The 13957-nt window shown below is 48.2% G+C and overlaps 7 protein-coding genes across 7 annotated transcripts; 4 read left to right on the top strand and 3 right to left on the bottom strand.

The window, feature by feature from the left end:
- Positions 1–80: 80 nt before the first annotated feature.
- N7481_011819 (Amidase) lies at positions 81–1983 on the bottom strand (the record flags this gene model as incomplete). The annotated part of the gene is made up of 7 exons (XM_057271038.1): positions 81–205; positions 262–346; positions 400–840; positions 881–1255; positions 1306–1439; positions 1499–1634; positions 1696–1983. The coding sequence occupies 7 exons, from the start codon at positions 1981–1983 to the stop codon at positions 81–83; spliced, it is 1584 nt and encodes a 527-aa protein (XP_057118212.1).
- Positions 1984–2374: 391 nt separating this feature from the next.
- On the bottom strand, positions 2375–3769 carry N7481_011818 (alcohol dehydrogenase; the record flags this gene model as incomplete). Its single annotated transcript, XM_057271037.1, has 7 exons — positions 2375–2427; positions 2485–2623; positions 2700–2734; positions 2786–3208; positions 3266–3346; positions 3414–3526; positions 3594–3769. The coding sequence occupies 7 exons, from the start codon at positions 3767–3769 to the stop codon at positions 2375–2377; spliced, it is 1020 nt and encodes a 339-aa protein (XP_057118211.1).
- A 1068-nt stretch (positions 3770–4837) lies between these two features.
- N7481_011817 (MFS transporter) lies at positions 4838–6498 on the top strand (the record flags this gene model as incomplete). Its single annotated transcript, XM_057271036.1, has 5 exons — positions 4838–4928; positions 4988–5233; positions 5288–6121; positions 6197–6370; positions 6425–6498. The coding sequence occupies 5 exons, from the start codon at positions 4838–4840 to the stop codon at positions 6496–6498; spliced, it is 1419 nt and encodes a 472-aa protein (XP_057118210.1).
- Positions 6499–6857: 359 nt separating this feature from the next.
- Positions 6858–7995, bottom strand: N7481_011816 (phosphatase PAP2 family protein; the record flags this gene model as incomplete). Its single annotated transcript, XM_057271035.1, has 4 exons — positions 6858–7236; positions 7294–7633; positions 7696–7789; positions 7855–7995. The coding sequence occupies 4 exons, from the start codon at positions 7993–7995 to the stop codon at positions 6858–6860; spliced, it is 954 nt and encodes a 317-aa protein (XP_057118209.1).
- A 431-nt stretch (positions 7996–8426) lies between these two features.
- On the top strand, positions 8427–9271 carry med7 (mediator complex subunit MED7; the record flags this gene model as incomplete). Its single annotated transcript, XM_057271034.1, has 2 exons — positions 8427–8687; positions 8759–9271. 2 exons carry the CDS (start codon positions 8427–8429, stop codon positions 9269–9271), a joined length of 774 nt encoding a protein of 257 aa, XP_057118208.1.
- Positions 9272–10138: 867 nt separating this feature from the next.
- N7481_011814 (putative C6 transcription factor) lies at positions 10139–12688 on the top strand (the record flags this gene model as incomplete). Its single annotated transcript, XM_057271033.1, has 6 exons — positions 10139–10257; positions 10681–10766; positions 10816–11480; positions 11540–11683; positions 11750–12342; positions 12466–12688. The coding sequence occupies 6 exons, from the start codon at positions 10139–10141 to the stop codon at positions 12686–12688; spliced, it is 1830 nt and encodes a 609-aa protein (XP_057118207.1).
- A 608-nt stretch (positions 12689–13296) lies between these two features.
- On the top strand, positions 13297–13578 carry N7481_011813 (uncharacterized protein; the record flags this gene model as incomplete). Its single annotated transcript, XM_057271032.1, has 2 exons — positions 13297–13353; positions 13429–13578. The coding sequence occupies 2 exons, from the start codon at positions 13297–13299 to the stop codon at positions 13576–13578; spliced, it is 207 nt and encodes a 68-aa protein (XP_057118206.1).
- Positions 13579–13957: the final 379 nt, after the last annotated feature.

Below are 13957 nucleotides of genomic sequence, written 5' to 3'. Positions count from 1 at the left end.
TTTGGTAATTTGCATGGAACTTATTCTTGACCTATATGTTAAACTGGGTCGCTGGCTAGGCACTAACAATGTATATATGCCTAGATAGACGGTTCAGCAAGAACCGTAGCCACAATTTCCGTGGCTTTAATGAGCTCTTCTTCGTGCATATGTCTACCAACAACTTGTATACAGCAGGGAGCGCCTTCCACGGCATCTGACTCGTCTGGAGGGTCATAATAATGTCAGAAGGAATCTTTCAGGGGGCTCAAAGTCACTCACATCGTGGCTTGTACTCTACGTCTCGCGCGAAGGACGCATCATCAAGCTTGTTCGCTTTCCCATGTGGGACAATTGCCGCTGGGTACTGGAATCAGGTTAGTTTAGAGATGTATCATATCAAGATAGGCATAGACTCACGTCTAAAACGTTCCAAAGTACAGTATAGGGTACGAAGCCAAATACATCATGGGGTTGGGCAGTTCCCTGGTATCCAGGCATAATAATTGCGTCCACTTTCGACTTCACCATGATCTCCCGGAACTCTTCCTTGAGTTGATTACGTTGCTGATTCAAATCATATAGACCTTCCAGTGACAATGGTGCATATTCATACTGCATGTACTCATGGGGTAGCGAGGTCGATTTCAATGCAGGTATAGTCGGCTCGCCGCTGGCAGCAATGTGCTGAAATGCAGTGCCAGATGGGTCCATGGCAAACATGCGGAATGCCAGCGCGCAAGCATCTTTGATGGATGGAGTTTGCAACGGAATTATCTCATGCCCTGCTAGACTCAGCTTTTCGCTAGCTTCTTTAAGCGTTCGCAACACAGGGGGGGTGAAGAGGGAAATGCGGGTCTTCTTGGATAAGACCAAGTCTCAGTCTTGCTTTAGGCTTCACCTCGCGCCACGGTGAAAATATGGCAGTCGAATCAAAGTTCCAAGGGTCATAGTTCGTCATGGACTTCATTAGCAGCTCTAAGTCACGAACGGAGGTGGCCAGAGGACCAGCACATGCCCTGATTCCCAGCAGACCTTTTCGAGAAGAGCTGGTCTGGCCACCATACGGAATTCGATCTGCAGATGGACGTAGCGCAAAGGTACCATTGCAGATAGCTGGAATCCGAATTGATCCAGCAATGTCTGTTCCAATGCCGAGTACCGAGCCTCGCATAGCGATCAGCGCCCCCTCTCCGCCTGACGATCCGCCCGCATTGAGGTTTGATCGATGCGGATTGAGTGCGCGACCGAACACATAGTTGTGCGAATCAGCGGCCTTTGCAAGTCAGCTTTGGCTCTGGTAGTTTCGATTCACTGTTGGCTCACCATCATGGTCTGTGGAATATTGGTCTTCACATAAGGGATGCCGCCAAGCCTGACGATTATCTCGACGGCAGGCGAGTTGGATTCAACAGGGCCATTCTTGATGAATGAGGTAAACCCGATAGTAGAGCAGACACCTTTGACATTAAAGCAGTCCTTTGGGTCATTGTTAGCAAGCCATTATCTAAATACCAACATCGGATTCTTGCCTTGAAGCTGATTGGCAGCCCATGCAACGGTCCGACCGGCTGGCCTGTTTGACGAAGATGCTCATCCAACTCCTTTGCACGTTCGAGAGCCTGGTCGAAAAACATCTCGGTCAAGCATCGTGTCTGTCACCGGTCAAAACCCGTTTCGAGTCGCAAATTTTGCGAATACTGTGAGGGGACATACTACTTGCTGTGCGATCGCTGCTCGGATGCAAAAAGCCTCGGTCACCTCATAGGCCGACAATTGTTGTTGATGAATCTTCTCTAAAAGGGATGTCGCATCGTGATTCTCAGTTATATCCAACTGTTTAGGGGTCAAAATCCCGCAGCGGCGGGGAATATCGATCACATTGTTGCTCGCAGTTTCCGATATGTCGGTATACTCAGCTGCCAGGCGCCAGGACGAGGGAATTTGTGCTGAAACTTCAGCCTGCTTCTTCTGGACGAGTGCTTTCCAATTTTCGACTGCCATCTTGTTGTGATCAAGAAACTCTATATATTGGCCGGGATAGTAGTGATTTATAAAGTCGAGTGCGGGGAAGTCGTCGCTATTTATCTTTTCACTTGGGTCTGCCAACCCAGTCTTATGCATACAAAATTACGGACTCGGAGTATACTAGTAGTGCGATGTGCATTTACTACGAAGAGGAAGTCCACCCGCAGTATCGAACCATATCCTCTTATTGCTAGTATATCTACTAGTACCCCTTTCTCCCTCAATCCATGGATATCCATGGGTTAACCTGAATGCTCCCGTGTCACTATCGCGCCCAATCAGCGGCTTTTGCGCGGCCCCACGCCATCAGATTGCAACGCCTCATCGCCATGCTTGAATCATTTCCATAATTCTCGTCTGTGCCTAGCTAATCCATCGTGATCACCGCGCGGAATCGCACAGTTCCCTTGACCATAGCCTCTGCGCATTGGTCAGCACTTGGCCAGAATCTCGGCATTATCTGAGCAAGTGACTTACCGAATGCTTCATTAGCCTTTTCTAGAGGAAATGTCTCGATCAGACATTTGACACCCTCAAGTTCGGTAAATTGGATAGTCTCCTCCGAGTCTAGAGCATGTCCACTGGGCCATCCATGGACAGAAAGACCCTTCGAAATCTGCTCGTGAAATATTTTTAGCGACCACCTGGGTATGAGGTATTGAAATTATAGAAATGCCAGAGTAGGAACCCACCATTGCCAACGAGTCAAATGGAACCTCTCCCGCAGCTAAAAATCATTAGTATGATGTGCTTTGAATAAGGGTTTCGGTGGACTTACTAGCGAGGAGAAGTAACTTTCCAAGAGGCCCAAGTCCCTTCATCAGCGGCGTAATGGCTTTGGCGTTCGGCGCTGTCGCGACGACAAGTGCCGCACCGCCGAGTTTCTGCAGTGCCTCAGCAGGATCTTCCTTGCTGCTATCGACGTATTCATGAGCTCCCAGTTCTCGCACAAACTTCTCCTTCTGAGCATCCCGAGAGATGGCCACCACTCGGAATCCGAATCGGTTCGCATATTGAATGGCTAGATGGCCCAACCCGCCCAGTCCTTGAATAGCAACGACTGATCCAGGCTGGATATTGAGGCGTCGCATGGAGTTGAAGACTGTCACTCCAGCACACAAGATCGGAGCATACTCAGCGGCAGATACATGCGTTGGGATGCGAACCCCAGCCTCGGCGCGCAGAAGGCAGTATTGGGCATCTGTGGGGGAAACTTGATTAGTCTGAATAGTATGATCGCTTTAATGCTGGGTCTTACATCCGCCATCTTTCGTGACTCCATTGATGATGCCCTGATCACACATTTGAAAGTTACCCTTGCGACAAGAGAGACATGTGCCTGTTTGCGTATTTCAGTTAGCACCACAATATCATTAAGTCTGAATCGTTATTCGTGAAAACTCTACCGTCGTGGCCTCCATGCCATGGCCCACCGATGCGATCGCCAATCTTCCATTGCGAGATATTATCCCCAATCGCAGCGACATGCCCAATTATTTCGTGGCCAGGAACGACGGGGCTAGTGTCGCCATTCCAATGAGTAAACTATTGACAAGATTTATTATTAGAAGCCACTTTGAACTTACAATTTTCCCTTCGCCCCATAGGCTTGCGGGATATGATCAGAAAAGCAAACACCACATGCCTCCACCTTCACTAGCACCTCGCCAGCTTCAGGCATCGTCAACTCGACCTCTTCGACATGCAGGGAGTCCCCAGCCTCTCGAAACACGGCACGCTTGTAGGAAGATGGCAAAGACATTGTTGCAGTTTGGGGGTTTCAGAACCAGGGATAAGCTTATCCAAAGGCAAGGGATACGCTTGGAAAAAAAAAATCGAGAAAGACCGAAGGCTGACTTAAATAGTTCCAAATCTCTCACAACCAGTTTCCAGTTCATGTAGTGAATGGCGGATGTGATGACAGGTTTCTATGAAACTCGCGGAGTTAGGTGCCCTTAAGCCGAATCGCTCATCCATGCATTGTTTGACCGCAAAAACATCGCCAATTTCGTCATTGTGACGTGTAAACTCTGAATTTCTAAAAGAAACACTTAAGAAAGCAATTTAGTGCATGTGCCTACCGGTTTAATTTTCATGATGGAATAAAGTGTGCCGACGTTTATGAATCATGACTCGTAATGTTCCTAGTTGAACTCAACGCCAAAGTCCGAGGGTGTGTCGGTCTCCGGAAAACTCAGTCCGGGTGACTACAATTATGAAGGGCACTTCTCTTAGCCGATCAACTGATTGGAAACAGAAAGTAAAAATATTCAGCTCTGGCTTTCTCAAGAGTCAAATTTCAAGGTCAAGTTCAGAATTGATCCTTATACATAGGAATATCCATGGATTTTGCAGATCAGTCAAGTTCCAAGGTTTGCATGGGCTGCGTGCTGGGTGGGGGCATGCCCATGTGAGAGGCATATAATGCTCCACCTGAATCATACAAATCACCTTGGAAGATTTGAATTCACTCCGAGTCATCAAGTCGGACCCGACAAAAAATGAAAATTGTTTCCCAGTCCATCCAAGATTGGTTTTTATCATGGACCAACGAGGTAAAATGATAAGATTTGCGAATATTCATTCCTAAAGCCTTATTTAGCTGGTGAAAAAAACCCTGTTGAAACATCAATTATTCCTGTTTGATCAAATCATGTACGGTGAAGATCGCTTTCCAAAAGGTTCAGCTAGGCAAGGGTTCAAATCTACTTTACGGGCAGCCACCTCGTGATTAGCTGCAGGGCGTGCATTAGATCGACCTGACTCATGCGAACCCCTCAAATCCTTAGAGCAACCCGACCATGCTTTTTATTTCATCCCACTCGGCAAAATGTCAGATTCAGAGGAGCTTCGGCGTGGAAACAGATGGCGCTCTTCGAGATTTTTGATCATAGGGACGGCCTGCCTGGCCTTGTTCACAGGTATTTACTGATTCGAGGCTTCGAATAAGTTCCTTTCGTCTAACTACTCTATTTTTCAGAAACTCTGCTCTACGGCTTCGTGGTCCCCATCCTACCTTATATGCTAGAAACTCGCTTGAAACAAGACCCAGATTTAACTCAGCGTACCACATCTGGTCTGCTCAGTGTCCATGGATTTGCGACCCTCATTCTGACACCCCTTGTCGCCATCGCCGCTGATAAGACGCCAAGTCGCAAAACTCCTCTTATCATTGCTCTTATTGTCTGCTTGGGAGGAACTATCCTAGTGGCACTGACTCCTAATTGTAAGTCTGAATATCCACATCGTCTCGACAGCTTACATTCTGACCCTCACGTAGTATGGTCTATCTATGTCGGCCGAATCCTCCAGGGCGTTTCGGGCTCTGCAGCCTGGATTATCTGTCTGGCGATGTTGACAGACTGCGCCAAAGAAGGACAAGTGGGAAGAATGATGGGGCTTAGCATGTCAATCGTCCTATCAGGCACAGTCGGAGGACCAACCGTCGCAGGAGCATTGTTACAATGGGCGGGATACTGGCCGGCCTGGTCGGTACCCATTGGGCTTATTCTAATCAACATTGTCGCGCGGGTTATCACCCAGGATCTGCCAAAGCCATCCGCTACATCGACGCCTCCTTCTCGAAGCGGAATATCGACAGATGGACAGGATTCGCCAACAAGAGATGTTGAAACTGCAGAAACATCTCCACTCCTATCTCAATTGGTTGGTGCTCATGACACAATGTGCGAGGATAAAGACGACCCTCAAGATGCTGAAGTATCTTTCTACTACGAAATGCTCGGTGACTGTCGAGTCCTCGCCAGCATTTCAACGACGATACTGTACTCCATACTCATCGCAGGGTTTAACACCACCTTGCCCGTGCATCTTCGAACGATCTTTAATTGGGGGCCTTCCAATGTAGGAATAATGTTCCTTGTTCTACGGGTTCCTGCTATTATACTCGGTCCCTTAATGGGGTGGGCCCGCGATCATATTGGACTACGATATCCTACTACGTTAGGTTGGGTTCTCTTAGCACCTTTAATGCTCTTCCTGGCTATTCCTACTGGTCCAGAAAATCATGGGAAGGCATTCTACGTTACCTGCCTCGCTTGCATCGGATTTGTCACCACTCTGGTTCAGGGAGCGGGCGTGTTACACACAATCAGTAAGCATAGTATCACGTTCGATCGCTTTAATTTTGCTTTCTGCACACTTGCATACTGATACAACTCTTTTTAAGCGATTCTGAAGGATATCGAATCGAGACGGCCCAATATATTCGGGCCAAATGGTGGTCTGTCGAGGGTCTTTGCCATCAACGAGGTATCTTTCAATGCTGGGCTTATGCTAGGCCCCTTATTGTCTGGCATTCTGTCTGAAGCAGTTGGTTATTTCAATATGAGCCTAACATTGGGTAAGTCACTGGAAATTGAGGCGTTGCTACTGTGCTTTGCTGATCATCTTTCAGCTTCGATTTGCTTAGCAAATGCTGTTTTTGTTTGGAGCTTCTTCGAAAGAGGGATTGCTCAAAGCAAAAATTGAAAATATCGAGAAGCTGGAAGACCACTGGCATCTTTCATTTTTCTCAAGCCTCTTGGGTTCGTTAGATGCTGTATGCGATCGTTTTGTAAAAGTTATTTCGGGATTGTTTATTGCATCATCAATCATAAATTGCTTCCAGGGCACGTTTTAGTTATCTGCCCTATCTGTTCATATTTGGGATAACATGCACGGTGCACGGCAGAAAGCCTTTTGTCCATAGAAATGCTACAATTGAATCGTTTAGTAATGCATAGTGCTTTGCTCCGTATGGGCGAGATGGTTCCTTTAAACAGGCAATCCGATCACCCATCTTTCCCGAAGACAAGTGACAGAGTCAAAATATGCCAGGATGATAGCGGTTATATCACCCGAGGAGATCCCGTCTCTTCCAACGGATACGATTCCCCATGTCCAGGGCTATCACCTTGTAACATGGATTGTGATAGGCCCTGCTCCTCGTCATCAATTTTACCAAAGCCATCAACACCTGCATTGTCACCTTTATCATATGGGACATCACAGCGCGCCGATTGAAGTGCTGGGTAGTAGCGACGGTAAGAGAACCATGCGATCAGCATTCCAAGTAGGGACCCAATAGTCACGTCCCAGACGTCGTGGCGATAATCATCCAGGCGAGAAATGGCGATCAAAAGCGCACACAGAAGTGGTATAAATGCCAACAAGCATCTGCCGAGATCTGTTCGTGGACGGAAGACGTGCATTTGACCACAGAAGAATCTACATCCCAATTTGTTAGGGAAAATATCACGGCACAGTGACGCTAGAGATACTCACAGGGACAAATATCCTAGGCCACCAAAGGAGAAGCTACTGTGTCCGCTGGGGAAGCTGCGCCATCCTTCTTGGAGAATATGTTGATTTGTCTCGGTGCAGACAGTCCATGCGATCAGCGCATTGTCTGGTGTGCCCCGAGATGGCTTACATCGTGAAAGCAAGTCAGGGCGAGGCCTTCCGACGGAATTTTTGATAATGTCCGTCAAGAAGGAAGTGAGCATCAAAGCCACCAGGAGGCCGAGTATAGTTACTTGGGTCCTTTGTGCACCGGGGTGAAGCACGGCTGACCAGGCCAGTATTATGAAGAAAGGGATGACCCCAGCATAGAAGACAGCCCAAACTAGCCAATTGAATCAGTATGAAGTCGGAAGAGAGGAAAGGCGCAATTGGAGGAGCGCGTACTGACGGGGACCCGTTCTTGGACAGCAAATGGGTATTGGATGGACTTGTTATCGAGGGAAAACATGCGATGAAAAGGTGAGACGAAGATTTGGATCTGCACAGCAGCGACCCAAAGGTTAGCGATACACAAAATAGCCTGGGAAATGACAGTGGACAAACCAATAGCCATCCTGCGACTAGGAAGCCCAATGCCATATAGTCCGCGGCGTAGGAGCGCTGAGTGAAGCGAGCCGCGGCCCCGGAAAACCCGACACGATGTAGAATGGGAGTTGACCCGGTTGATGATCGATTGTGAGGCATTGTGGTCGAGTCGAGAGAGCACGGCGTTGAGTTGTGGAGGTTTCGACGATTAAGGTGTTATGGAGAGCATGTCATATCATATCACGCCGCTCAACCCTAGCATGCTAAGCCCAGGGGAAATCCAAAACCTCCAAGATCGTGGAGGAATTCCTCGTTCAACTATTCTCATAAAGAAAGCAAAAAAAAAAAGAGGGAGTTGAGCTGTGGAAGTGGAAAAGGGGAGGAGTTGCGCGGCCTCGCAAGGAAAAGGCGAAAGGCGGAAAGGGAAGCGTGAAGCGTGACCTCCGCTCTTCACTCCGTCACTCCTCCACCTTCTCCATTCCCACCCCCTACTCTCCTCTCTCCTCTTTCACTCGACTCTAGTATTACATTACATTCCTCCCTTTGGCACTGACACAGTCGACTGAATTACACTCCTACTCTCGGCCGTCATGGACGACCCCCAGCAACCAGCTGTCACCGCTGCCTTTGCGCCCCCACCGCCCTTATGGAAACACTTCACGCGCGAGAACCGCAACAAACTGGAGGAGATCAAAAAAGAAGCTTCCAAAGGGACCAATGGAGAGCCTGCGCGCGACAAGAAATGGTCACCCGCGGAATTACGCGAATTGGAGGTGCCTGCAGAGCTGCGATGTCTGGTGCCGCCGGAAATCCCCACGGGGGAGTACTCGGTCTTTGGTGAACTACAGACTGTGAGTAAATCCGAAGGCTGCTTGATCACACTGGAAGCTTGTGCTGACAACCTATTTCTTCCATTCTTTAGCGGTCCACAACTCTCCCCTCACTCAAGGAACAAGGCATTGATCAACTCTACCCTGAACCTGCTACCACCCAAGACAAAGACACTGCGCAACCTACCTCCAACCTGAATCACGCCTACTACCTGCTGAAAATCAGTAAATCTCTTCTGCTCAACTTCCTTGAATTCGTCGGAGCTCTCTCCGTCTCTCCCGAGCAGTTCGAATCCAAAGTTAACGATCTACGCAACCTCTTTATCAATGCACACCACCTCCTCAACCTCTACCGCCCACACCAAGCTCGCGAGTCCTTGATCATGATGATGGAGGAACAGCTTCAACGCAGCAAAGATGAAATTGAACAGATGGACAAGGTCAAGGCCGAGATCGAGAACGCTCTGGAACAAATGCAGGCCCAGGCTGGAGAAATCGACCCGGCCAGTACATCTGCTGAACAGGCCTCGTCCGCAAAGAAAGATACGCAGCAGGGCCTGGAAGATGCTCGACAAGTTTGGGATATATTGGACAAGGAGATCTGAAGTGAAAGAGCCCGCCATTCTTTCAGCAACTCTACTTCCTTTCTCAACCATCCGCCGTGCCACCGATACCCAACTAGAGCGGAAATTCGTCATGACTCAAAGATAGACTATGTTCAGGTCGAATGATCGGCCTTGCCTATGCCCTCGGATAACGCATATACATCCGTTGGGTCGTACTACGAATACCCATCCTCGTGGCTGCTCCAGTGCATGTCAGAAGTACAGGCAAAGTGTGCAGGCAGGAACGAGAAACTGCCTGAAATACCATTCAGGATACCTATACAGACCACTAAATAACGGCAATTTCCTCGGAAATATATCGGCCTCTGGCAGCAGCCTCGCCGTTGCATAAATTCTTCGGCATATGCCTTCCCGATCAATGGCCAAGCGCCTTGTTTCTTGCAGTTCGAAAAAGATAAGGAACAATTCCATCGATGCATGGACGACCATCGCCCGGTCGCCTCTATTCAACCAATGAAGGCCAATTCCAATAAGCCCATCTGTTGTTTAAAAGACCATGCGCTGCCAATTTCCCACGACAAGCGCTTCAGCCAATTCTTGCTCATGTGCTTTTCGTGAAATTTCTCCCAATCCTGTAACCCAATGCCGGTTCAGCGGAAGCTTATTCTGCGAAACATAGCGAAGGGTGGACTGTTATAGGAATTACTACAATCGACGATCCTTACCCCACCAATTCCGGTTAGACAAAATTTCTCTAGGTGTATCATCCTATAGTGGGAGATATGTACTACTCTTACTCAATCTTTATGAAGCTACTAGTAGACCTTTCTGATATCAAACTAAGTTTAGAATGTCATCATGAAACCCTGCGGATCCACGGATCAAACTTTTCCGCTTACTCAGCGCATGAGCCTGCTCTTGACGATCATCCATGATTCCTCCTATACTGTACCATCTTCATGCATTCTGACGACGAACCTCGCAAGCGCACGGCGCGTGCCTGCGACTCCTGCTATCGACGGAAGGTTGGTGGTCTAGCCCCTCTGCACTTGGTTCTGGCCCACGCCACTAGTAAAGTTATGTACGCGCGCTCGGGACTTGAATCCATATCATTGGCATTCTTCGCCTAGCGGTATATTTTGTTTGCTATATTTTACGCCATTTCACTCCTTTTTTTTTACTTTTCAATTCAAACAGTTCAGATATCTTAGTAAGTACACGCTAATTGGGCTTGCTTACAGATCAAATGCGACGCGGCCCAACCGCAATGTGAATGGTGCAGCCACCATAACTTGCCTTGCACCTACGATAGAGTAGTGACTCGAAAACGAAAGACTCGGGATGATGATGGGTATGTCTTTGGTTTTAATCTTCTATTTAGAATTATATCCGGAGTTCCTTTTATTTCTCTCCACGGATCGATTGAATGACTAACCCCGTATCAATAGTGCCCAGCCCAAGGCCTCGCGCCTCTCGGAACGAATTAGTCGTATCGAGCAGGCTTTAGCCAACAGCTTCCCGGAATTAGATTCAGGTTTGAAGCCGTCTGCATGTTTGGCGATCGCGTAGCTAATCTGAAGTAGCGACGCTTGATTTCTCCCAGATGCAAACGTTGGATGACAACACAACTGCGAGCAGCTCGCCTAGTACAACCAGCAGCCAGCTCCCCTCTGCAGTACCATCTACAGTGGGCGTTCATTTTGCCGGACGTGAGCTGGGAGCAATTAGTCTGATCACAGGTATTCCTTTCCTTCTACCAGAAGGCCAAGAATGGGTCCAGGCCCGCACAGGACAGATCATCTCGCGGGATAATCTCAGTCCAGCGCGAGCACCGTGGGAAAAGGAGCGCGGACAGAGTACTAACAATCTTTTCAACAATATTTCGAACCAAAATATGTTTGAACTGCCCGATTTGCGAGTCGTACGACTCTATCTCGAAGCCTTCAAGAAGTCATTCGTGATGCAACGTCTGTTCCCCGTCGTGGACCCAGATCTATTCGAGGAAACGATTACATCGGCCTACAAACAGCCACACTCTACTTTCAGTCACGGACAGGCTAGTAGCCGCGCATGTGTTATTGCTTTTCTGGCCTTTGTCTCTCGTCTTCCCCCAATCAAGGAATTCGTGGTGAACTCTCCACTGGGAGAAGTAGACTATGATGCCCTGGCTATCAAGGCGCAATTCTTTCTCACGCAGGTATTACAAGAGCCTGCGAGCTTGGAAGGGGCCCAGGCAGTCATAAATTTGGTGAGTATCGGAAATCTCGAACCAGACATTCTTGAGATTATAGCTGATCGGTTTTAAAGACTCTCTTCGAGCTTTCGTCCGGAAACATGCGGGCAACCAACTACTTCGCTGCGATCGCCGCCCGATTTTTATTCATGCTCGGTGCCAATCTTGGCAATCCCCCACAGGGTTCTCAAAAGTATTCGCGCAGAGAAAAGACATTGGTCTCTGCGCAACCTTTTCTGGATTTGCTACACCCTCGATAAAGACATTTGCTTGCGAACGGGTAGGCTCTTCCCATCCATGCCCCCATCCATCTTAACACTTCAACTTCGATTATAACCCTTCTTTCATCAGGCCAACCACCTACAATTGCAGACGAGCATTGTGACTTGACTCTCCCACCAGGATACATAGAGCGAGCCTTCACAGACCCAGAGAGCGAAGAATCGACCAACGTTGACCCGATATTCCCATTCGACTTGAGACTCAGTATGATCAAATCGCGAGCACATAGCGCATTGTACTCAGTAAGCTCTCTGAAAAAATCCGACGCAGACCTGTTGAAGTCAATACGAGAGTTGGACGATGAGCTGGAGGAATGGCGCGCAGCAGTCCCAGCGCATTGGCGCCCGACTATGTCCTTTGCACAGGATGCTTCGGATCCAAATGTCTGCATGCACTCCGTCATGCTGCGGATGAACTATTATCTCTGCATGTCCATCATTCATCAAGCGAGTAGTCGGTGCAAGGCTTGGGTGAATGGGAGTGGGGGGTTGGTTGATGGAATTAGTTCCAGTCTCACATTATCCGTTGAGGCCAGTCGATCGACCCTATGCTACTTGGAATCTGCAGAACATGTTTTAGTTGATGGAGTCTTTTGGTATGTTGCCACCTAGTACTGACTTACCATACGAAATTGCAAGGAGGGCCCACTTGCTAATCGAGCTTTATATAGGACGCTCATATTTTACCCCATGTCTGCTCTTCTTACGATTTTTTGCAGCATTCTTCAGAATCCGCTCGATCCACGCTCGCGTGATGATATGGGTCTTCTGAGGGTGGCAACGGTGATGATTAGACGTATTTTCACCCGCAAGTTGCCACAGAAAGAAGTAGCCCAGTTCAAGTTGGTGGCCGACTTTGTGGTTGAATTGAAAAGACTGGCAGAGTGTGCCATCGATAAAGCGTGGCGCGAGCAGAGCACCGGTTCGCTTTTATCTAATTAATCAGCGGCACTTGGAGATAATGGGAGGGTAGACTGGGGTGTTGGTTAAATTGGGGATCGTGCTGAAAGAGACTGGTGGACTGGATGCCCCAAGTATCTCCAGCCTCGAACATTAGACTTTGCCCTGCTTTTATTTCTCTCCCCCCTTTTGCTACTCGGAGTTTGGGCGCTGAGCAATGAAAGAGGGTTTGATGCATGGCGTTTCTACTGCGATGTCAAACACCTACTAGACTTATTCTACAACCAGGTACAAAATCACAATACACCACTAATAACCTTGGAAATGACATCTCCAGCGGACTTTCTCATACCATTGGTAGGGAGGATATTAAGCCAACGTGAACGTATACCTTGAACTTATCCTAGCATCTAGGTTATATGTGCATTAGAGGGATAAAAAGCTTCGAAGCTCGTATAGAGGCACGGACCATACAGCCAAGATCACTAAGCATCACAAGATACCATTTCAAGCACAACCAGGCTAATAACAAGCATCCACGTAGAAGAAAATCCATTGGAAACCGTGCAGTTCGCACAGAAGACAAAGTGGGGGGAATATAGAACGGAATGACAAAAGAAAACAGGATATCGCTCAGTAAAATGCAAAACATGCGCAACTTCAACGAGTCCATCCATTCATTCAAATTTCTCGCCCAACGCAATTCAGTAGGTAGAGTGAGTGGTGGGTGAGTGACAAGAGCACCCACACCTGCCATCACCATGCCTCACATCACGGTACAGATACAACAATCACACTCCTCATCACCACAATCACAACCGAAGCAGGGCTTCGAAACTGTTTTGATAGGCCCTTTGATCGAGCTTCCGGAAGCACTGGAAGGTAAAGTCCAGTTAAACGGATTCGAGGCAGCGGAGATCATCTTGACTTGACTTGACTTCCCAACAGCGGTGGAGGTCGGAGGGTATGTAGCGGGTCTAGATTAGACTTTATGTTTAGTTAGCAGAGTCTCAAACCATGGGCTGAGATGAATGGGACTCGAACCTCGACGCGGGTGGAATGGGAATATCTCGAGCAGAAGAACTGGAAACTGGGATATTATACGATCGACCAGATCCACAAATCAATGGGCAAAAAAGGGATGGGAATGAAACGAGAAAAAAAAATCGGAAGAAAGAAAAAAAACCCCCAATATCAGGCCAAGATAATTAATGGTAACAGCCCTATAGCGTCCCCGCAAATTGGACTTGGACCGAAACCACCGAGCAGGCAGCCATTTATTTTCTGCGCGCGTGAAGAACCTCCCGCCAC

This window comes from Penicillium waksmanii (genome assembly GCF_028829765.1).
Source record: "Penicillium waksmanii strain IBT 27052 chromosome Unknown utg000009l:1.0-4314994.0:1.0-4318279.0, whole genome shotgun sequence".
NCBI classification, from domain to species: domain Eukaryota; kingdom Fungi; phylum Ascomycota; class Eurotiomycetes; order Eurotiales; family Aspergillaceae; genus Penicillium; species Penicillium waksmanii.
Note: the sequence above shows the minus strand (reverse complement) of the source record. Positions and strands in the feature narration are given on the sequence as shown.